Here is a 24,197-nt window from a genome sequence, read left to right as displayed (position 1 = left end):
CAATGTAAGTTGTAGCTGGTAGATAAAATGTGAATAAAAGAATCATGACTTCATAAGAGTGACATGTCTGTCTGTAAGTGTGGAGTCTAATTTTAACATTGCTTGTAACTGGATGATTAGAGGCACGTTTTTAGAAAACATCCGATGATATTAGGTATCAATAACCATATATTTTATTTTATTTTTATCATACTAATACGCTACGAGAGCTGGTTCCAAACCCCTCATTTCAATGAGAGTCTTTCCTTTGACTTCCAGGGAGGAGGAATGATGATACTTAATTTTTGTAGTCTAATGCCAGTTATTTAAAATGTTTCTGAAGAGTGCAAGATGCATTTATGATGTTTGTAACAATGTGCATTTTAAAATTGCATACACATCTTTACTTGTGTGTTTCTAACAATTGAAGATTTTAACTATCTTCCTTTCCATTCTGAAGTGAATTGTATGATCTTTTTTTACATGTAATATTCTTGCCACAATAAATTTTTGGATATTGAGGGTCTGACTTTTAAAACCTGGACTACTTTTTTCACCTGTAATTTATGTCAGCAGATGGCTGCAGCTCAATATTTTGCTCGTGCCTATAGACATCTACCTATTGGCTGCATGCGCAATTGCAGGAAGGAATAAAATTGTAGGCATAAAAAAGGAAGCCAGATTAAGGCCCCTTCAAAAATTATGCTCTAAATGTGTAAAAATCCTTTGTATGTTTTATAAAATGGCTTTTGGCCAGTAGTTTTCATATTAAGGCATTCATTCAGATCAACATAACTGTGATGTCATTTCATAGGCTCCAGGTAGTAGCCATGGCTTTAACAATTACAACTTTTTGCATTTTGCCATTTTTTTTAGTCTGTGTATAGACAGGAAATTTCTATATATCAGATAATTTGTTTTAATGGGTTTTAAGTATTTTGATTTTCTTTGCCTTTTACCTAATTTATGAAAAGTTACTGATTTTGCCAGACCATATCAAATGCAGTCAGTTTCATAGTTGGACTCCATTATGAGAAAATGGGAATAACTGGTTAAATGGAACAAATAATAAAGAGTGTGGTCATCTAAGAAATTCAAAGTTTTCACTGAATGTTTTTGTTAAACTATACAGTTACAGGAAAATGCATTACGTACACCAGGTACACCTGAATATACAGAGAGTATGTGGACTGAAGTGCTATGCACAGCTGTTTGAGTCTGGGCAGCTGTATATGTTTTAATTTATTTGATCAATTAGCTGATTCCTGGTTTTTGAACAAACACTCTGGATAAAAAGTTTGGTAAGAGACATACTGTCCAACTGTTCACATAAGTATCTTTATCTCTCTCATGGCACCAGATATGAACATGGCATTTAAGGTTACATCTACTCTACATGCTAGAGTTGTGATTCCCTTGCTTGTGAACACGTACTCACATTAGCACTCACTGAGCTAATGTGAGTATAAATAGCAGTGTAACTGCCGTAGCATTGGTAGTTGCAATGAAGGCATAGCTGAACTATGCCAGGTACATGCCCACTAGTTTCAGGTGAATTTATACTCGGCACAGGTCAGCATATCTCTGCTGCCACTACCCAGGCTACAGTGGCTACACTTGGTGAGTGCTAGTGTAAGTGTGTGTACACAAGCAGGGGAATCACAAACCTAGCTCACGGAGTACATGTGCCCTAGGTGACCTGTAATTTTAAACAGCAAATTTATCATTTCATTTTAGAAACTGGACACTAGGAAGTTTAGACTTGAAATTAGACAAAGGTTTCTAACCATTAGAGGAGTGAAGTTCTAGAACAGCCTTCCAAGGGGAGTAGTGTGGGCAAATGACATATCTGGCTTTAGGACTAAGCTTGATAAGTTTATGGAAGGGATGGTATGATGGGATAGCTTAATTTTGGCAATTGATCTTTGATTATCAGCAGATAAGTATGCCCAGTGGTCTGTGATGGGATGTTGGATGGGATGGGATCTGAGTTACTGCAGAGAATTCTTTCTTAGTGCTGGCTGGTGAGTCTTGCTCACATGCTCAGGGTTTAGCTGATCGCCATATTTGGGGTCGGGAAGGAATTTTCCTCCAGCGCAGATTGGCAGAGGCCCTGGAGGTTTTTCGCCTTCCTCTGCAGCGTGGGGCATGGGTCACTTGCTGGTGGATTCTCTGCAGCTTGAGGTCTTCGAACCACAATTTGAAGACTTCAATAACTTGGACATAGATTGCTATAGAAGTGGATGGGTAGGGTTCTGTGGCCTGCTTTGTGTAGGAGGTCAGACTAGATGACCATATTGGTCCCTTCTGACCCTAAAGTCTATGAGTCTATGAGAAGGATGTTTGCCAGTTGGCTGCTACTTCTCCATTACTCCCTGTGTGCCGAGGCATGGAATAGAAAGGGCTGAATTGAGCCCTGTTTTAGACTGATCACTTAATTCAGCCTCACAAACTTAAAACAATAAAATGAAACATTAATCACTGTTAACAGAGAAAATGATATAGTAAATAGATTATGGTGAAACTGACTTGATCTTAAATCAGATTTCGAAGCCTGTAGAAGACCAGTGTTTCCCTGCACTTTATTTTACTGACTAGATTTGATCCTTTTTTTGAACAGGAGTTAAAAATCTGATAATTTTTAAATCTAATAAATATTAGACATGTGTGGGGTATGTGTGTGCTATTTTGTTAAGGAAATTGTTCCGAACAATGTTTGCAGACGGCAGTTGTTGGAATTATTTGGTTTTAAAGGGTTGCCCGACAAATAATTTGGTTTGACTACTTTTGTTTTTATTTAGGGAGCTAATGCTCTTGTCACTTACACTATCATCAGTGGTGCTGACGACAGCTTCCACATTGACCCAGAGTCAGGAGATCTGATAGCCACAAAACGTTTGGATAGGGAACGTCGCTCCAAGTATTCCCTGCTGGTTCGTGCTGATGATGGTCTACAGTCCTCAGACATGAGAATAAACATTACTATTAGTGATGTTAATGATCACATACCAAAATTCTCTAAACCTGTGTATTCGTTTGATGTACCAGAGGATACTACCCCAGGTAAATAAGGAATAAACCGTGTTATTTTCTAAAATTGATGGTCTGCACCCTTTATTTTCAGTTGACCTATACAGCAGTGATCACTAATATTGTCACTATTGACACACTAATTTTATTGCTAACACGTGGCAGATTAGCATTCCATTTTTTTTCATGTGTGCCATCACTATTTATTCATATTATTTAGAGCATAGACATTCACATAGAAACACGACACAGAGGTTAAATGCTAAAAATTATTTATGTTTTACTTTTAATGGTGACATTGTGGTAAACATTTGCAAATATTTCTGTTACGTCATTTTTCAGGGATGCAAAACTATAATTAAATAATCTCTTGCAGGTTCAAATTCTATAGAATATGTGCTTCCAAGAAACCACTTCCCTACTCTATCCATTCACCTTTATCCCACTCATTCACAGCATAGGCATAGGGCCTCAAGGTGGGATGCAGCCTTTACTTACCCTTTCTCTTCTTCAGGCAAGGTAGGACAACCTTGCTGTGTTTGGGGCAGGTGGCGCCCTCCTCATTTTTGTGGTTCCTCCATCTTTTTAATGGTGAGGAGAAAGCCAAATGGAGCCAAATCCCATTCCCGTAAATTGACTGTCTTTAGTGGTGGTCAGGAAGGGGCCTAACTTTCCTCACAGGCAGCAGCAGAAGGGACATTTCTGTTGCCAGAGTTAGCTATTGAACAAATGGTAGGCCTCCCAGAAAAGGAAGACTGCCATTTTTAGGTGTAGGGCAGGGCTCGTATCTTTATGTGTTTTTTTACAGTGCCCAGCGCAAGGAGCACTCCAGTCCTGATTGGGGCCTGTGGGTTCTACTACTAAATGAGAATGAACAGAAAAATGTTGAGCAGTGGCAGCCACCCAGTGTTCCCAGAAGACCACAGGTAGTGGACATCAGGTCCCAGCAGAAAGTGGGAGTAGGGGTTCTACATTTGGGGAGCCAGCTAGACCAGAAAAATGTAGGCTGACTAAATATGAGACCTTCATAGATTTGAACTGATATTTATAAGCTAGACTAAGACCCCTAACTTGCCTCAGTTTCAAGTGAATTAAGATTTGAAGTGAACATTTTGCACAGCTCTCTTCATAACTCCATCTTATTCACCTCTGGGCTGAAACTTGGTATGCACATCCTCAGCCCAAAATGAATGTTGTTTTTCATTGTATCGTATACAATGGGAATGGAAATATACTGTGAGAATTCATAGTATTTTTATGCTTCAACATATCAGGTAATGTAGTCTCTCAATGTTTTATTAACAGTAGATGCATCCTGCCAAAGGACCTGTGGAATTACTAGAGCATAAGTGAAAGGGTTTTGTAGATCTTTTCTTTTTAATACTACCATTAAAAAGAAGTAAATACAAAAGGGAAAGAAAATCCTTATAATATTAAAGGGTCAGACTCGGGCTGACCAAGAGAGGAAATTCTGAGTTAAGTTTGGAATTCTTTCCTTCACTCATGCTGTTGTGCATGCTGTAGATAATACACTACATACGGTGGGCAAGAATACACACTGTTCGGAGACCACTACAATGCTCAGTGTAGTGAATTGGAAAAAAAAATGCCTCTAGCAGTGATTGCGGTCCCATGGGAATTCATGTACTAAGCACAGAAAGATAGTTGCTGAGGCTGCCTAGGGTAATGAATGTGGTGTTTTTAGGCTCAGTATGTTTTAAGGGGAATTAGTTTACAGGTGTACATACTGTATAATCCTGGTAGCTTGAGATGAGAATATTCTCTTAAATCACTGAAACAATCTTCAAAAATATAGAATTCAAGCATCAAAAATTAATAAAAAGTTGTAATAATTTGAGGACAATATATTTACTTAAGGCCAAAATGTGCTAGATATATACTGGTCCAGCGGTGTTTGGTACAGAATTGTGCCTTCATTGTCTCCCTATCACAGGTGCCCACAAGGGTGCTACTGTTAGGATGGTGCAGCTTGTCCCATTCCACTTTCCAATGATCTTGCTTCAGTTAACAGGCCAACATGCAGGGGGCAGGTAGGTGTTTCCCACTTGGTGTGTCTTATGTCCTAGATCAGTGGTTCCCAAACTTGGGTCGCTGCTTTGTAGGGAAAGCCCTTGGCAGGCCGTACTGGTTTGTTTACCTGCCGTGTCTGCAAGTTTGGCTTATCGCGATGCCCACTGGCCGCTGGTCACTGCTCCAGGCCAATGGGAGCTGCTGAAAGCGGCAGCCAGTACATCCCTCAGCCCATGCCACTTCCCGCAGCCCCCATTGGCCTGGAGTGGCGAACCGTGGCCACTGGGCGCCGCGATCGGCCGAACCTGTGGATGAGGCAGGTAAACAACCTGGCCTGGCCTGCCAGGGGCTTTCCCTGAACAAGCAGCATCTCAAGTTTGGGAAACACTGTCCTAAGTGATGCACAAGTGGAACATTCCCAGGATTCCATCCAGTGTAGGGATTGTAATTGCTATTTGCTCTTTTGCGCGGGTGCATGAAGGCTCTTTGCCTCCTTTTTTAACCCTGCACATTGCACAAAGGCCAGCAATGATTGGCTCCTTATTTATTTGCAAATTACAGTTGCAGCTGATATGCTGACTATTCATTTGGTAATCGTATCCAGCATTAGGACAGCCTTTTAGCTGCAATCAGCAGTACTGAAACATTAGGAAATCAAATATCAGTAACAGAAATCAGAACGTTCAGCTTGATTAAACAGATGAAATTGTAGCACTAATTTTCATTCTGATATTGAGCAGTTTTCATGGCTGCATTGCTCAAATATAACTAAGTGTGTTGTAAAGCATGTAATTTATCTGGTTTTATGAAAAAGCAACAAAATGATTTTCTATTTTGGAAACGTAGTGACCTTAATTATAGTTAGTATTAAAAATACTTAAACACTGACACCCAATTTCTAAACTTCAGTAAAGCAAGGATAGCATAGCAAGTATAGCAAGAAGTGCAAAAATAAAACAATGGGCCAAACTCAAAGGAAATAGGAATTATACTTGAATAAAGACTGCAAGAATGGACCCTCTGTGAAGAATGAGGGTTTTAGTTTCCTGACCAAGTATTATGTTGTAGCTCATGGTAATTAAAAAAAAAAAAGAAACTAAAAGTTTGTAATATACTGAACAGACATTACAACTTTCAGCAGCTCCATTCAAAAAAAGAATAAATGTAGGTTTAATAGCTGGCATTTATCTACACTCAGGGTTCCCTTCCTTGAAACTGCAAGTTAAATACTATTGAAAGGCAATATTTTGTCTCAATTTATGCAGCATATCTCCTTTTTGCAATTTAAATAAAAAATAGAGATGCCTGTCCATGGTTCTGTATGTCCTAAGAATAATTTAAAATAAAAACCATACTGGAATAACCACTCAGCAGCCTAAAAAAACTTGTATACAATAAAATTAAATATAAGAGAAAGTCAAAAATGTTCCTATGGAGCGAAAGTCTGTGAAATTATTGATCATTTTGAGCACACTCTTATGGAAAAGTCGCATAGAATTTAATGAAATATTTTTTCTATAGGTTTTGTAAACCATCTTATAGAATTTAATACAGAATTTTCTCCTTTTTTAAGGATGGTTTAAAAAATAGGATTTTTTCTATTAAAATCTATTAAATTTTTAGAGTAATTATAGAGCACACTCTTAATTTCTGTGGCACCCAACAGGTTTCATCCCTTTTAAATGTATTCCCAAGGAAAAAACAGATATCTAGTTAATTTAGGTATATTTCAGTGCCTCAGTGGGACTAATTGCATGCTTAAAGTTAAGCAAGTGCTTTAGTGCTTTGCTGAATAGGAGTGGACCTTGGTGCTTAAGTGCTTTGGTAAATTGGGGGCTGTCATGGTATAATTCCCCACTCTGAACCTTAGCGTCCAAAAGATGGGGTACCAGCATGAATTCCTCTAAGCTCAATTACCAGCTTAGTACTTGTAGCACTGTCACCAACCAGGAATTCCAATGCCTGGTACACTCTGGTCCCCCCAAAACTTTGCCTGGGGACCACCAAGACCCAGACCCTCTGGATCTTAACACAAGGAAAGGAAACCCTTTCCCTCACTGTTGCCTCTCCCAGGCTTCCCCTCCCTGGGTTACCCTGGAAGATCACTGTGATTCAAACTCCTTGAATCTTGAAACAGAGAGGAAAATCCACATTCCCCCCTCCTTCTCTCTCCCCCTCCCAGACTCTCCCTGAGACAGAAAGTAATCCTAACACAGAGAGAAAATTAACCTTTCTCTCCCCCTTCCCTCCTTTCTCCCCACCAATTCCCTGGTGGATCCAGACCTAGTCCCCTGGGGTCTCACCAGAATATAAAAACAATCAGGTTCTTAAACAAGAAAAGCTTTTAATTAAAGAGGGAAAAACAGTAAAAATTATCTTTGTAAAATTACGATGGAATATGTTACAGGGTCTTTCAGCTATAGACACTGGGAATACCCTCCCAGCCTAAGTATACCAGTACAAATTAAAATCCTTTCAGCAAAATACAAATTTGAACTCCTTCCAGCCAAATACACATTTGCAAATAAAGAAAACAAACATAAGCCTAACTCGCCTTATCTACCTAGTACTCACTATTCTGGACATACAAGAGACTGTATCAAAGAGATTGGAGAGAAACCTGGTTGCACATCTGGTCCCTCTGAGCCCCCAGAGTGAACAACAACCAAAAATTAACAGCACACACAAAAACTTCCCTCCCTCAAGATTTGAAAGTATCCTGTCCCCTGATTGGTCCTCTGGTCAGGTGACAGCCAGGCTCACTGAACTTGTTAGCCCTTTACAGTCAAAAGAGACATGAAGTACTCCTGTTCTATTAACCCTTAACTATCTGTTTATGACAAGGGCCTACATATGTAATTAATTCCCAATTTTAACAAAAACATAAAATTTTGAGGCTCTTATTTCTTAAGGAAGAGACCTGTTATTCCACGAGAATGGCCTGTTTACCAGTTCTGTAGGAGTATTCAGTTTTATTTCTAATCTTTTTGAAATTCCTTGTTCTTGTTCTCTCACTGAGTTCTTCCATTGTTTTGTGTAGGTTCTCTGGTAGCAGCCATTTTAGCTACTGATGATGACTCTGGTGTAAATGGAGAAATCACATACACTGTGAGTGAAGATGATGAAGATGGCATGTTCTTCCTGAATCCGGTCACTGGAGTCTTTAATCTGACTCGCATGTTGGACTATGAAGTGCAGCAATATTACATTCTTACTGTCCATGCAGGAGATGGTGGTGGTCAGTTCACTGCCATCAGAGTTTACTTCAACATACTAGATGTAAATGATAATCCGCCACTATTCAGCATGCTCTCATACAGCACGTCCTTGATGGAAAATCTGCCTCCAGGATCTACTATTCTCAACTTGAATGTTACTGATGCAGATGATGGTATGTGTTCCTTTGTATTCTAAAATTCTGATGGCAAATGCATGTTGCATGTCAGCAAGATATTAAGGCATTTGCTCATGAATGGGCAAATAATGGTCATCCTTATAAACATTATTTATCCACAATAACCATACAGTTGTATCTGAAATACCCAGGTTTTTTAAAAAATACCTGGATATTTTAGTTACCGCTGTGTGTAAATGGTGACTTTTTGATGGCTCACACTATGTTTTAGAATGTAAGGTTCTTTCCGTGTTTCTATTTGACATCAGTTAAAAAAAAAAAGACATTTAATACATGTCTATACTTAGTGAAGTCAAGTACTGGCTTCTCTGGCATCCCTGTTGGGCATCCATATTAGAATGTTTTACATATTGAGCATATTGAGCTATGTAGGCACAATGAGAACAGAATACTTAATGATAATTTTCTTAATATTGTGAGTTTAAATCCGATCTATAATACAACTGTTTTAATTTAATATTTTGTTTGGATTTATTTTTCTTAACATTATTTTAAAACAAAACGTATAATAGATTCTAAAGCACTACAAGGAAATATGTGGGAATCTCATCGATAGTCATTACAATGCACCCAATAAATGTATTGTATACTATAAGGGAATATGAAGGGACGATGTCAGTACATGTCAGAGAAATGCTTACTTAAAAGGTTTTAATCCTTGGATTATTCACATGAGGGTTTATGAGGTGTTAACATGTAGGGATTTAAAAGATGATAATGTGTATAATTTGTTTAGTAAACTGATTTTTGTCATATAGTTTATGCCGGTAATGACTAATGAAGAATAATTATACACACACTTTAAAATATTACTGTGTAGGGTATTTGATTTTGTTAAATGCAAAAAGTCATTAATGAGGTTGAGTTTTATAAAAAATAACTGAAAAATGTAGATTTTAGAAGTGAAGGATAATCCATGTTATGGACATATCACTCAAAATAGCATCAGCGAGGTTATAGAAGAAGAATAAACACACCAAAAAGCACAAAAAAGCAAATGAAAAAGCAACTAGGAATGGGGTATAATGCTTGACATTGAATTTTCTCTTGATTTGGGTGACCACCTTAATGTCATTAAACATTGTGGACCTTATTATCCATTGCCCTTCACTTTATTCATTTATTTACACTGAGCAGAATGGGCATGAAATACTTCCAGATCTTAATAGTAACATTTTATACCTACTTTGCACTCAAATTTCATAGGTGTAAATGACAACACAAGGTGTGAGGCAGTGGGGAATAAGGTGCAGTATCCCCTATATTTTATGGCAAATTTACTGTTTTATTAGGCTAGATTTAAAATTAATAGAGCAGAAACTGCATTACATGGGCATGCTGGGTTCACTATAGTATATTGAGAAACAAGGTGTTTGATTGGACCAAATTCTGTTGGTGTGAGAGACAAGCTTCAAATATATTATCATCTTTTAAATCTCTCCATGTTGACAGCTTGTAAACCTTCATGCTCTATAGTTGGTCCAAAGATATTACCTCACCCACCCACCTTGTCTTTCTAGTAGCCTGGGACCACCACAGCTACAACAACACAGCATATGTACTTACAGTATACTTTATAAAACAATCTCTGTAACTTCAGCAAATGTTACAAGCTATGTTGATATTTCAATCCTGAAATCTCTACCAGTGTAATTTCTTGCACACTGGTGTAAAACAGGGTAGCAGTTACAACCGTACTTCTCCATAAATATCTCACAGAATGTATATTAATAAACTATTGTTTTGTGGAAGTTGTCTGATCATTTATGCATGCAGATCTATGAAGGGCATGTTGTTTTATATCAGGCTGTTTTTTCTGTCAATCCAAGATAAAGATTAGCAAAGTCTGCAAAAGCCTACAGTAAGAAAATACTTGCATTGTTTTGCTGTTTGACCTGCCTCTTGGGAAACAATGGTTGTTTTCAGCAGTTTGACGTGCTTTTATATACAGATGGATAGTAATATCAAAGAGAGTCTGCTACAATTTTTTTAATCTGTGCAAAAACAAAGACATGCATTGGGTCTTGTATTTTTGTTTCTGGTTTTTGTTTTTTGTTTTTGTTTCATATGGAATTAACAGAAATGTTTAAAGGTATAACTTGAGTAACTTCCTCACAAACCAAAGCAACCTATTGACTGAGCTTTTAAGAGATTTAGAAAAGAGAGAGACTACCGCAGAAAAAAACTCCAGGCAAGATGTTAGGGTATCTGCTGGTCATGCTCAGGGACCTGTATGTGCCAACATGAGCGGGAAAAGGTTGGTTCTTTCTTGTTCCATTCATATTAATTAACCAAATTAAAAACTTTAAAGAGCTTGACATCTCCCTTTCTGAGCTTTGAAGGCAAGCATCTGTCAGAGAGAAAAGATAAATCCAATGAGGCAGCTAACTACTATTCAGTCTTGACAGTGATCAGTGTGGAGGAGTCCTCCCATCTTGGATAAAGATGGCTCACTATAGCAATACAGATGAAAGATGCCCCCACCTCCAATTAAGTGCATAGTGTTTTTTTTTATTATTTTTTTTTAAATGGACAATGCCTTTCTCTAGTGAGACTATGAATTTCTGGATCCCTTGCAGACAATAATAAGGCTCCCATTAACTTTAGTAAGGCCAGGAGTTCAGCTGAGCATGTGAGTAGCATGATGTGTTTCCAAGATTCAGACCCAAGAAAATGATGAGATATTTGTTTGTTTTGTTTTAAAAAGCAATACAAGGAATGAATATATTGCATCACATAGAAATAGACAGGGAAGTGTAATAAAACTGTCATGAATTGGAAGAATGACAAATACTGGAAGTTCAGTACTGTTATGAACAAATATTGTCAGAGAAATAAAATAGCATGTGGATGTGAAGATAAAAAAAGAATGAGTAATAAGTTGTATATGGAACAAGTGATAAAATATACCTCAAAAAGAACTGTAAACACAGAGTAATAAATGTAATGAAAGTATTTCTAATTTGATCTTCTTCTTTAGGGTTCATTTGTTTCCTAGTGAAAGCCAGTGGCCAAACTCCCATTCATTTAAATAGGAGTAGGATTGCTAGCTGATGGATTTTGTAGTTTTTCATGCTATGAATACATTTCCTTGACATTTCAGAATATTTTCATGGGTAAAGTTAAGCAAGTTAAAACCAAGGTAAATAAATGTATAATATTATAATACTTAGTGCTTCACTTGTTCAAGTGATATACAAACATTTTTTAATATATGTCTGGCATATAAATACATTAATCTTTTCCAAATGTTATTTAAATGTATCATTTTTCGTGTCCGGCTCTACATATTTAAAAGAGGATGATTTAGAGTCTTACTACTTTGAGAACAATAAACAGCAATAATTAATACTTTGTATATAAGAATCATTTATTTCCTGGGAAGTTCAGTGGGTAGGGGAGAAGCTACTGAATAAAATTGGCAGGAAATACAAAGTAACGAGACACTTAAATGTCCAACTTGAGATTATACACTGTGGAAAAATAAGTTTAGAGAGGGTTAGTTAGAATATAAAAATCCATTACGTTTCAAACACAACCTTTATGACCAGAGAGGCTAAGTATAGAATTTTAAAATTATGTATTTATGATTTCAGTGTTTAATGCAGAGACCAGAAAGAGAAAATAGATCTCAACTCACCTTTTTAAAGAATAATATAAATGTTTAGCATGAGCTCTGGGTTTTAGTTTTTCAAAATACTTTTTTTTTTAGTATATAGCATGCCTAAAATCACTTTGTCAGGATTCAAAATGTATTTTTCTTACCAAAATGTATAGATGTCTTCCTTGGCCATAATTGTAGCAGTTATATTTCAATCACAAGATAAGGGTTGTTCATTTGATATTTTGAATGCTCTTTCGTATATGGTAAAGCATATATCTATACATTATTCTCTTTTGCTCTGCCTAATCTAGTTCTTGTTTGCTTTTATTGGTACAGTTCCTAAAATAATTATTTTATATAACCTCTCTGCCTCTCTCTTTTGAAAGTGTATCATTATTTGCATTAAGAATCAGATATAGGGTAAATTTCTGACCCAGTGAAGCCAATGGAAAAGCTTCCTTTGATTTAAATAGGGCTAGGATTTCACCCTTAATCTGTATTATTTTAAAGAGATCTTCAGGGTCTCACCTTGTAGCCATGCATAGCACCTTTGATTTCAGTGAGCCTCTGCGTTGACATAAGGGTTAATGGACCCTCCCGATCCAATTTCAGGGTATGGACTTTACAGTTCTGATTTACCACTACATTACTCAGCATTATTTTATGCTGGTTAGATTAATGGAGTTTCATGTCTTTGAAACTGGAGTAACACAGTGGTGAATCAAGCTTTATACCTCTAAAGCAACCAAATTCTTCTTGTCATATGATAATGTTGTTTATATGTTTATATACTAGTAGTGGTGGGCAATATCCACCTGCAATGCAAATATAGATTGTGTGTAAATATACAATTACTGTCATCCCTAATTCTTTTAATTTACACCTCCCCCCAAAAAAAGGCCATTATTTTTGTTGCCACTATCCTTGTACAAGAACAGTGTTTGTTCTGCCCCCTTATCCTTATTTCCCTTTTGCTGGATACATCTTACCGACCCTCATGGCCTACAGTTTTAGGGCCAAATTCTTGTTCCACTGAAATCAATTGAAATATTGACATTAACTTTAATGAAACTTCAATGTAACCAGGATGTGTCTTTTTACACTGAATATTTTACAGACACAATGGATACATTGTGTCAAATCAAAATTATTTTGAGACTAGAAGGGAAGGATAGGTTTAACAGATCCTGATACAGATATCGTTAAAGTCCATAGAAAAATTCCACAGACTACAGTGGAAGTAGGTTTGATACCTGTTGAATTATAAGATACTTATTACATAACATTAACATGTTCAAGGCACTATATAACATTTATAAATCCAAAGTGATCCCTAGTGATTAAATCCATAATATACTTTTTGATTGGCGCATGTGTAAGTAATCTGGGACTCCACTGCTTTTGGTGTCCTTTTGAAGTAAAACATTAAAAAAATAAACAAATAAAAATGTGTCCTAATCAGTGTGTTGTTATCATATGACTTTTTGTGTCATTCAGTGGAAACATGTATGCACGTTTACAGAAATGCATAAATAAAGTTTTACAATTTATAAATATTTTATTAAGACTATCAGCTGACCATATCTTCAGTAATGTTTGAGTGCAGTTCTTGATTCTGACATATCAAATATAATATGCAACCTTACCACATCTCTGTTTAATTGCAGATGACACAAAAAGTGATTACCCTTTCTCTCATTTAATTTCGTTGTTTCAAAATGTAAACATTTTGCCATTTTTATCTACCTCTAATAATGTTATTTACTAGAAATTAAAAAACCTACTTCTGTATACTTCATATGTACGACAAGATCAATGAGATTAAGTTACAGTCCTTATTTTTGTTTTACAGGCTCTAACTCACAATTGTCCTACAGTATTACATCAGGAGATACCCTTGGTCAATTTAATATTGACAAGAATGGAGTCCTGAGCATCAAGCAGCCTTTGGATCGGGAAAGTCAGTCCTTCTATAGCCTTGTTGTTCAGGTTCATGACATGGCTACTCTACCAGCCTCCAGATACACAAGCACAACTCAAGTGTCTATTATTCTGCTGGATGTGAATGACAATCCTCCAAGCTTTATCTCTTCAAAGCTGACCTACATTCCAGAAAATACACCGATAGACACCATTGTGTTTAGAGCTCAAGCAACTGACCCGGACAGTGGTCCTAACAGCTACATTGAATATACTCTGCTGAGGCCTTTGGGAAACAAATTCAGTATTGGCACTATTGATGGTGAAGTAAGGCTCATTGGGGAACTTGACAGAGAAGCAGTTGCTAATTATACTTTGACTGTGGTAGCTACAGACAAAGGTCAGCCATGCCTTTCTTCGTCTACGGATGTAGTTGTAGTAGTCCTTGATATCAATGATAACAACCCCTTGTTTGCACAAAAACTATATAAAGTAGAGGCGAGTGAAAATACTCTGACAGGAACAGACCTGATCCAGGTGTTTGCTACAGATGGAGATGAAGGTACAAATGGGCAGGTTCGCTATTCCATAATCAGTGGAAACACCAATAATGAGTTTCGGATCGACTCTGTTACTGGGGTGATAACAGTAGCCAAGCCTTTGGACCGAGAGAAAAAGCCCTCCTACTCGTTAACTGTTCAGTCATCTGATCGTGGAAGTAGCCCCAGGACAGACACCACCACAGTCAGTATTGTTCTGATGGACGTTAATGATTTTATTCCTACATTTGAGCTTTCTCCATATTCTGTGAATGTCCCTGAGAATTTAGGGACACTTCCAAAAGTTATTCTTCAGGTGAGTACGTTTAAATATGTGTTTACTACAAAACTATTTGCTTCATCAAAAATTAAACATCTACTGAGATTTTTACGGTTGAATAATTACCTTTTTGAGTATAACATGGCATGAAGTGTTTTTCTTTACATAACTGTATAACAGTTCCCCCCCCCATCTTATACATATATTAGGATTTTAGAGGGACATTTCATTCCCCTGGTTTTCACTTCCATCCCCACAGACCACTTCAACTGTTCATTCTTTTTCTTTCTTTCTTTCTTTCTTTCTTTCTTTCTTTCTTTCTTTCTTTCAAACCTCCCTCCTTCTCTATTTAAAGTGAGGCACTACTGCAGTTAGAGTTCCATTCAGTGTGCTCAGACAGCAGCAGACACAATATTCCCTCCAATTTGACAGGTTCCTGCAAAATCTTCTATGGGTTTTGCTGAGCCCAAAGCTGGCTCAAAGGCTGGTTTTAACTATACATTCAGATATGGAGAAAAGGAGTAAAATACTAATTTTGTATTTTAAACTAGCACTTGTTTAAGACACTCATCACACCTTTTAAATTAAGTCAGTTTGCTGTTACAACAAATTTGTAATAAAACCCCAGGCATTCTAATTAATTCTGTCACACATGGAGTATTTCCTGTTCCTCATAAAATACTTTGTCATAGAAGGCAATCTTGGTGACAAACACACACAAGCATGTACTCTTCATTATTATTATTTGTTATTATGTGCTTATGTCACTTTTGTAGGTTATAGCAAGGGATGATGATCAAGGTCTAAATGGCAAACTTACATACCTTCTTGTTGGTGGAAATGAAGATGGTGCCTTTACTCTCTCAGCCGGTGGAGAGCTCCACTTGGTACAAACCCTGGATCGAGAGACTAAGGAGCAGTACATCTTGTTGATCACAGCTGCTGATTCAGGTAAATCCAACGTGTAGGCCACCCAGGATTCATTTTTTTGCTATTTGCAAGCTTTGCAAAGCCTCATTTTGGTATATAGAAACATATTTGAAGTCTGTGTATTGTTTATAGTTATGATGTGTAAAGTTAAAGACCTTAAGTTATATGAACACACCTAGAATGAAATCCTGGTTCCAGTGAAGTCCATAGAAATTTTGTCATTGACTTTACTGGGACCAGAATTTTACCCTAGTTTTTAGATGCCTGCATGGATGCCTGGATTCTACAGCCACAGAATTTGCTGCAGAATCCAAATGTTCTTACCATAAAATTTCATAACAGTAAAAGCTTTGTTATCTGACATGTTGGGGGAACGAGGGGTGCGGGTAAGTAAAAAAATCCAGTTAACTAAGATAGAGGTGCAGGAGGGAGCTCAAGGCAGGGGTTGGGGCCCGGGAGGGGTTGTGAGGTGCCAGATCTGGATGGTGCTCACTTTGAGTGGCTCCGTGTAAGTGGCGACAAGTCCCTGCTTCTCCAAGGTGGAGGCACAGCTAGGCAGCTCTGCACACTGCCTCCGCCCTCAGGCACTGCCCCCACAGCTCCCATTGGCTGCAGTTCCCAGCCAATGGGAGCTTCAGAGCCAGCGCAGATACTTCATTTGACTTAAATGGGACCATAATAACAATAAATACTTAAATCACTTTACAAATTTTGCCTAGTTAAGCACAGTGAAATTCTAGGGGATTCCTGTTAAATCAGTTGATATAAATGTAGAAACATAATTCTACTTAGCAATAACAGGAGTAATGTGCCCAATTCTCTGCCTATAGTAGCTCTGTCTCTCTGAAGCATTTTGTATTTTATCTGTTAAGATTTGCTTCTGGTTTTCAGCTTGTTTCCAGTAGTGTGTTATGTAGTGAGCACTCAAGCTGGGTCGGAAAGCAGTGCAAGCTGAAACCTTGAAAAAAGGTCATCTTTCTGAATTTCATCAGAAAAACAATCCTTTGGATTTGCTTTTAGCAGTGCAAGTAGCATCTTACTTAATAAAGTACCTCTTATTTCATTTTGTTGCTAATGAAAATCTCTTTCGATATCCAGATGAAATTAAATCTGAAAATTTATGAGGAGCATGTCAAAGGCAAAATTCTGCCTGCCCAAGCCCTGTCCTTTCCTCTCTCAGTGAATCCATGTAAGGGTAGGCAGAATAGACACCTGACGCTCATAGACACAACTACTAAGAAAACTCAACTGCGTACTGTCCTGTGGATGTCCCTTCAGCATACCTGTAAAATTCATGCAATTTCATGTTTATTTTCCCTATGTTGTTGTTTTGTGACTGCACTTCTGCTGGTGTCCCCTGAATATTTAGGCTATGGGCTGATTTAGTGAGCCACATCGTTCTCCAGGGTCCCCAAAGTCAGAGCCAGCCAGTTTGGTATTAGCCATGATCCCAACCTGAATACCTGTTATCCTTCATAGCAGGTACTGGCAGAGCACATGCTGCTCCTATCTGCATCAGATGTAAGGAAGTCATGCATGACACTTCCTGTGGTGCTTCCTGAGACACTCTATCTGTGCCTACCCTGAACAGGCAGAATGCCTCAGAACAATTCTACTGAACTGCTAATACTCGGCAACACCCTCACAGCAGTCCTCAGAGCTCAGAGGCCAAGATTTGGCTTTTAAGTGTCCCATATACACTGAAGACCAGATTATGATACCCTTACTCATGCAGAATAGTATTTTGTGGAGTAAGGTGTTATTCATTTGGAATAAAGCTGGCAAAATTAGGCCCTTTGTGAACATGTAGAGCCACACTGCACCTTGTGCACTAACCCATTTAATAAGTGCAAGACAGTTGTACCACTCAGGAGCACAGAAAAGGAATTGCACTTTGGAGAAAAGTTCCTTCCCTGTACTCCTCTTCCTTCTGCATGGGAGTAATAATCTGCTAACAGTCCTTACTGATAGCAGGTTACTCCCCTTCCACTCCAGTCAGCTGCACTAATCAACATATAGTGAGAGTGGAGCCAAGGTGCTAGTCATTTTCTGCCCCTCTTTATCCGCTCCCTGGCCATGTGCATGTGGAAGGAATAGAAATCTAGGGAGGCAGCGCAAGAGCGTGTGTTGAACAGATGAATGTCTTAGCCTTCTTATGCCCCATATGGTTGCTCAAGCCAGGCCACAATCTGACACTTTAAAATAGTTACTAAATGCCAGTTGAACATCAAGTTGTTTCTGCATAATAATTATTATTTTTTCTTTCAATACACTTTCATGCACAGTTTTCCAGAAGTACTCTGACAATCTGAACTAATAATAGGAATAAGGTTATTGATATTTCCTGTTTGTTTTAGTCCCTACATCTCCAGCCATCATTCATGTCTTCACTAGCCACATTCCCTAACAACTTCTTAATCTAGGAACAAATTCTTCCCAGTGCCTAAGAAGTTGTGAGCATTGTGAACTCATATTTAGTCAGTTCTTGAAGTTTTAGAACCTCACAGTCATACTAAACACCTTGCAGGATTTAACCCCAAAGTCCCCTTTGTTCTGAATTAGAGAGCCCCTCTTACAGCATATGCCACCAATCAGAATACGTGAATGCACAGATGTGATTTATAAGTGGGAGTTACAGGCAAAATGATGAATTTTAGAATAATGTGATGGTGTTGCAGATGCTCCTCCAAAAACTCTAGTTGCATGTTTACCAAGACACCAACATGCAACCATTCCAAAGTATTTTTATGAGTCTATTTCTAGCACATAAATCACTGTTTGGCTTAGTTGACCTTTCTTTAAGGCAAATTTGATGGGAGAAGAGAGGGTTTACTTTTTGCTCCATCTGGTGGAAATTCAGAGATAGATAGACATTAAACTCTGGCAGTGTGACAAAAATTGGAGCGGCAGCTTTTATCTCAACTTCTTTAACTCTTTGAATGTTATTGTGGAGAAAATTTTAGCATTCCAACCATCACCATCCTTTTATTTGTTAATTGCATGGATATTGAGTAGCACATCTGGAAACCTGATAGCTGCCCCAATCTACTGTTGAAATGAACTACAACTGCATCATCTTGCATTTGCAGAATGGTATCTTACTGCACAGCATAGCTAGAACCAGATATGCAGCTGCTAATGCAAAGCCTTGTTCATGTGTTTTTTTTTCTATTTCAAAATAAACTAGCAACCAGATTACGTGTAGGTTTAACACTACTCTGAAAAACAATGGGAGTGGATTGCTTGTTATAGTTAGCAGTTATTGGTATACCGCTTTGATTAATATGTTTTGCTATAGAGAATCTTTGTGATGAAGATTTGCATTCTTCCTTTCAAGCATGAGGGTGGGCAAAGGTTACCTCCATAGAAGTTGTGATCCATTAACATAGGTTTTTATATATGTGCAGCAGGAGATTATGCGAGGAGTTTACCTCCTTGCACAGCCCATGCAATGGCCACACATCAGAGCTATCCTTGTCAGCAGACACTATTTGCCCTTTCCTCTTCCAGCAAGCAAATAGCCCAAAAAGGCATATAGAAGAAGCTGGACCATGGGCAGAATGGACTGATGCTCCAGGGGGAGCACTTGGATGGACCAAAGTTCACCTCCCTGTGTTTCAAAGAGCCTCAGGGGGCACAAACTCTCCCCTTGAGACTCTCAGGGAAGGCGAAGTCTGTAGTATTCCCTTCAGAAGGCCATGTACAAGACATGTAATCCAGCTTCATGTGAATAAGGATTAAAGGACTGGGTCCTCAATTTGGAGCCAGGCCATCGTTGTTATGCAAATCACCCATCAACTCATAGTAAGGATGGGACTTTTCAGAACACTCAGTGTTGACCTAACTCTGTTTCCATTAAAATCAAAGGTAAAACTGAGCATGTAGGCCAAATCTGAGAGCTTTTCAAAATCTCACTGTGAATGTTTAGTGTCCAACTACCCTTTCCAACGTTTCTCCTTATAAAGTGAGTCCTTTCTGTTGAGATTGTGAAAAGGTGATTAAATATATCAGCATTTGACAAGATATTTGAAAAAAGCGAGTTTCAAATGGAATGAACTGCTTCGGCCTGACTGCTTGTTAGCGAGTTATTCTCTGTTTTGATGTCTTCCACAGCAAAAAATATGTAAATTTATTTAGATCAACCCATATCTTTTAAATTAATTCTGTTTTTCAGTTCCAAAAGGTGTGCAAGAGAGACAAAATAGATTTTTGTATTTGGCACAGATTCATATCCCATAATTGGTTTAAATAAGACAGCCTGAATCATAATGAGGTCAATCTGCTGTAGGCTTCTCTTTTATTTTATGGGCTAAGAGAATCATAAGACTAGGACGAATAATGCAGCTAGAAATTTAATTACTCTATACATATTTCAGCATTATAATTAGAAATACCCTAAGATTTTTTCCACTAGACAAATAAGGCACAGATTCTCAAAGGTATTTGGGTGCCTAACTCCCACGGGAGGATCCAGGCTTAAGCCTTTTTTTCTAACTATGCCCTTAATCAAGAAAATTGTCTAGTCTATAAACAGAAACATGTATTATTTCTTAAATATTTCTGCTAGTTTCACTTCAAAGTAGTTGAGAACATGCCTTTTCAAGGAAAAATATGCCCTTTGAGGTTGATTTACCACAACCTAAGAAGGTTGATTCCCAAGTGCAAATGGTCGTCTCTCTCAACAGATGAGGGTTATTCCATTACCAACTAATACATGAGAACAAACAGTTAATGAGTGCCATTCACCATCAGGAAAAATTCCCAAAGGAAAACTTTGCAGAAAGTTGTAAAAAGAAAGTGCTCACAGATACTTCTGTATATGACACTACCTTGCCAGGCAGCCTGGGGTGCATACAGGAGTACCTAAGAATAACACTGAATACTGGTGTGATTCACTTTTATGGGTTAGCTTACTAGTCAATATTTGTCATTTGCTTTCATTTTCTGATTAAAAGAGATTTGTCTATTTGTAAAGGTCAATTTGCAGTAAGTATGTTTAGCTAGACTAAAGGAAATACTAAGTACCATTTATGGTATAATACAAAAGACAAAGTGAATTGCTACTGTATATTTCCCAAAGGAAGTAGCTACTGTGTGGAGGTGTTTCTACTCATTTATTTCAATCTATATTATTTATTACCATAAGGAATTTAGAGAGCTTCCACTGTGAGGAAAGTACAGTTCTTTCACTCCTCAGCTGGCTGTAGCTGATTTTTCAAGTTTCCTGTAGATTTGCTTCGGCAAATCCCTTGAGTGCCAGCACATATGCACATAAGAGACCACAAAGTTTACCATAGCATATGGCAAGCTTGAGTAGGACACAATGATATGCAATAATGTATCTGCAGAACAATATGAAGAGAGTAATATGTTTTACCCTTAATACACCTCTACCTTTTAGCCAGTTGCTTTTCACCCTTTTCTTTGTTTCCAAATACCCACTTTCTCTTCTCTCCTTTGTGCTTTCCCCAGGTATAACCCCCAACAGACATCCACTTCTATCATTAATAGTCTGTCCCTTTCCCTGATCAAGTTAAGCATACAGTCACTAGCAGAGCATAAAAATTGAGTCAGATGCCAACATCAGTTTACAGTCATTTGTAGGGTTCTTAGCAAAACAGATACAATTCCATGAAACAAGGAGAACAGCAATGACCACATCATCTCACACATTCAAACTTAAGTTAATACATTTACTCCTGCCAACCAGTAGTGCACAGTGTTACAATAAAGCTTTGTTCATTCTGTGCTGGACAGGCATGTGTTTAGGATGGCTCGTCATCATCAATTTACTGAGAATGTTCCAAGTGAGCATGGTGACAAAGTGAGAACTGATGTTGGCATTGCCTCTTAAATATATATCAGGTAGTTCAGGTTTCACCATAATACTATACAATATTGATTGAAAAGAAAAAAGGCATGAAGTGAAGATTTCCAACTATGAGCTGTCATGAGCGCCATCTTGTTTGTTTTATATAGACTTGCCAGTTTTAGGTATGCAAAGCAGGTATATCTTTTTTTGAAAATGTATCTAAATAGGCCCTTCTCTCTCTAATACTGTATTGCTTATAGTTTAGGAAAGTAGGCTAGAATCATAGCTCTTGATACTCAGGAAGTCCAAAGGCAGGCAAGAATTATAAAGCTATTGGAAATGTAAACTGTTACATTCCTAAGCTGCTGTAGTTGCATCTTTTGCCTAAATGTTACTCCATACGTTATACTTAGCTTTGTAAATATTAGGCAGAAAGTGTTTTAAGAATACTTTCTTCATGGATATGTCACTTTTACATGAAACTGAGAAAAATGTGCCAGTGGGTTTGGAAACTGCCAACTGTGGGCAATCGTGTGTGTGTGTGTGTGTGTGTGAGAGAGAGAGAGAGAGAGAGAGAGAGAGAGAATACTTCATCCTCTTGAAAGAATAAGAAGATAAATACTTGAGTGGTAACAGTGCTATGCAAGGAAAATGTCCTGCTCTTTAAAAACTATTAAAATTTTCCAGTCATAGTGATCTTAAACCCTGCTTAAACAGCACATTACACCTTATAAATTGGAAGTCTGTTAGCTAATTCTTCACCTCCAGGATGACAATTTCAGGAAGCTTAATTGCTAGGATAAGACCTGTAAAACATGAACATATGGCATGAATACTTATCCTGAAGGTTAATCTTCACCAGTTGTATGTGATATTTTTAAAGTACAATTCAATAACATGCAACCATGATTAAAGGGAGCTCACTGTGGGATACACAAGAGTCATAAGCAGACCAAATTGACTCGGTCAGCAGTTTCTAAGGGAACCAGCCTCCCCCATATTTGCTGTTTACAACAATGACTTAAAGAATAAGTAATTGTTGGTTTAAAAACATGTTTTTAAGTTCTTCTCATTGTTTAAGTTCAATTTTATTTGTTAAAAATGTTGAGTCTTTGAGGCCATTTGTAGTATGTACCTCTTGTGCCCACAAACATGTATCTTCACCTATTGCAGCCTCAGTGACTTAAACACAATATGAACAAATGAAGATGTGCATGTTTTACAAGTGCATGTGAACAGTTGCCCCTAATGGCTCTTTCTATTTTTCTTTTCTTTTTTTTTTCAAAATGCATCTTTTTGCTGGGAAGCTTAACATAATTCTGGGTAAAAATGCTGTAGTTTTACTATGCATATCAGTCTTCTCTCAGAAGCATCCCAAATGAGTTGCACTTTATACATCATTAGATTACAGAAAAGTTCTAAGGGCTCTATGATATGATAGATTAATGCCCAAGCCTTTCACTGTAGGAGATCTGAGTTTGATTGCAGCAAATTACTAACTGGCATCTGTTTAGGTCGCAAACCCATTACAGACATTATTGTGGGGAGCTTGCACAGTATGTGCCAGCACTAGTCATGGCTCTAAATAGACCCTGCCAGCCTTTCTCTTTCATGGTCAAAAGGGCTAGTGTGATCCTTGGTTGCATTATCAGGTAGATATTGAACAGGAGGAGGGAGTTTATTTTACATCTGTGTTTGGCACTGGTGCTGCTGGAATACTGTGTCCAGTTCTGATGCCCAAAGTTCAAGAAGGATCCTGTTAAATTGAAGAGGGTTCAGAGAAGAACCATGAGAATGACTGAAGGTTTAGAAAACCTACCTTGTAGTTATAGACTCAAGTTGCTCAATTTATTTGGCTTAACAGCGAAGCTTAAGAGGTGACATGACCACAGTTTGTAAAAACCTACTTCAGGAATAAGTATTTGATAATGGACTCTTCAGCCCAATGGCTGGAAGTTGAAGCTAGACAAAATCAGACTGGAAATAAGGTGTAAATTTTTAACAGTAAGGGTAAATAATCTCTGGAACAATCAATTAACGGTTGTGATGGATTTTCCATCACCAACAATTTTAAAATCGAGATTGGATATTTATATGCTCTAGGAATAATGATTGGGGAAGTTTTATTGCCTGCGTTATACTGGAGGTGTTCATGTTGGTGCATTTTGGCAGGTGCCCAGTGCAGGTGTGATCAATCACTAGGGTCTAGTTCCCTCATACACTGGAATTGTAAATGGATTAGGAAAAGCATCTCCTAAACAATTGGGTTTTAGCCCACGAAATCTTATGCTCAAATAAATTTGTTAGTCTCTAAGGTGCCACAAGGACTCCTTGTTGCTTTTGCTGATACAGACCAACGTGGCTACCGCTATGAAACCTATTTTCTAAGCAAGCTGAGGGATGGGACTGGTGCTCCTAATATCTGGTACAATAGAGAGACAAACCTTGAATGAAGGGAGTAAGGGTCTGTTCTATGGTTCTGGGACCAGGTTAATGGGGTGGGGAGCTGGCAGCAGCCTTTCTCCAGGTAGTACAAATTACAAAAGGAAGGATGACCTGCACTGGACAAGTTATTTCCATGAAGTTCCTAGATGTGTTACTTAATAAAGTCACAGCCAAGTTAAACAACATTCCTGGTTTCTTCCCTTTCTTCCTGT

General features: G+C 37.8%; 1 protein-coding gene across 2 annotated transcripts in view; it reads left to right on the top strand.

The window, feature by feature from the left end:
* Positions 1-24,197, top strand: part of FAT4 (FAT atypical cadherin 4) — a 233,962-nt gene that overhangs the window by 115,077 nt on the left and 94,688 nt on the right. For both annotated transcript variants that reach the window (XM_030564254.1, XM_030564255.1), the window contains exons 3-6: positions 2,781-3,042; positions 8,081-8,431; positions 13,912-14,834; positions 15,575-15,749. In XM_030564254.1, the coding sequence (XP_030420114.1) occupies positions 2,781-3,042; positions 8,081-8,431; positions 13,912-14,834; positions 15,575-15,749 (1,711 nt within the window). The remainder of the gene's footprint in view (positions 1-2,780; positions 3,043-8,080; positions 8,432-13,911; positions 14,835-15,574; positions 15,750-24,197) is intronic.

The sequence above is a fragment of the Gopherus evgoodei genome, chromosome 5 (genome assembly GCF_007399415.2).
Source record: "Gopherus evgoodei ecotype Sinaloan lineage chromosome 5, rGopEvg1_v1.p, whole genome shotgun sequence".
Taxonomy (NCBI): Eukaryota; Metazoa; Chordata; order Testudines; family Testudinidae; genus Gopherus; species Gopherus evgoodei.
Note: the sequence above shows the minus strand (reverse complement) of the source record. Positions and strands in the feature narration are given on the sequence as shown.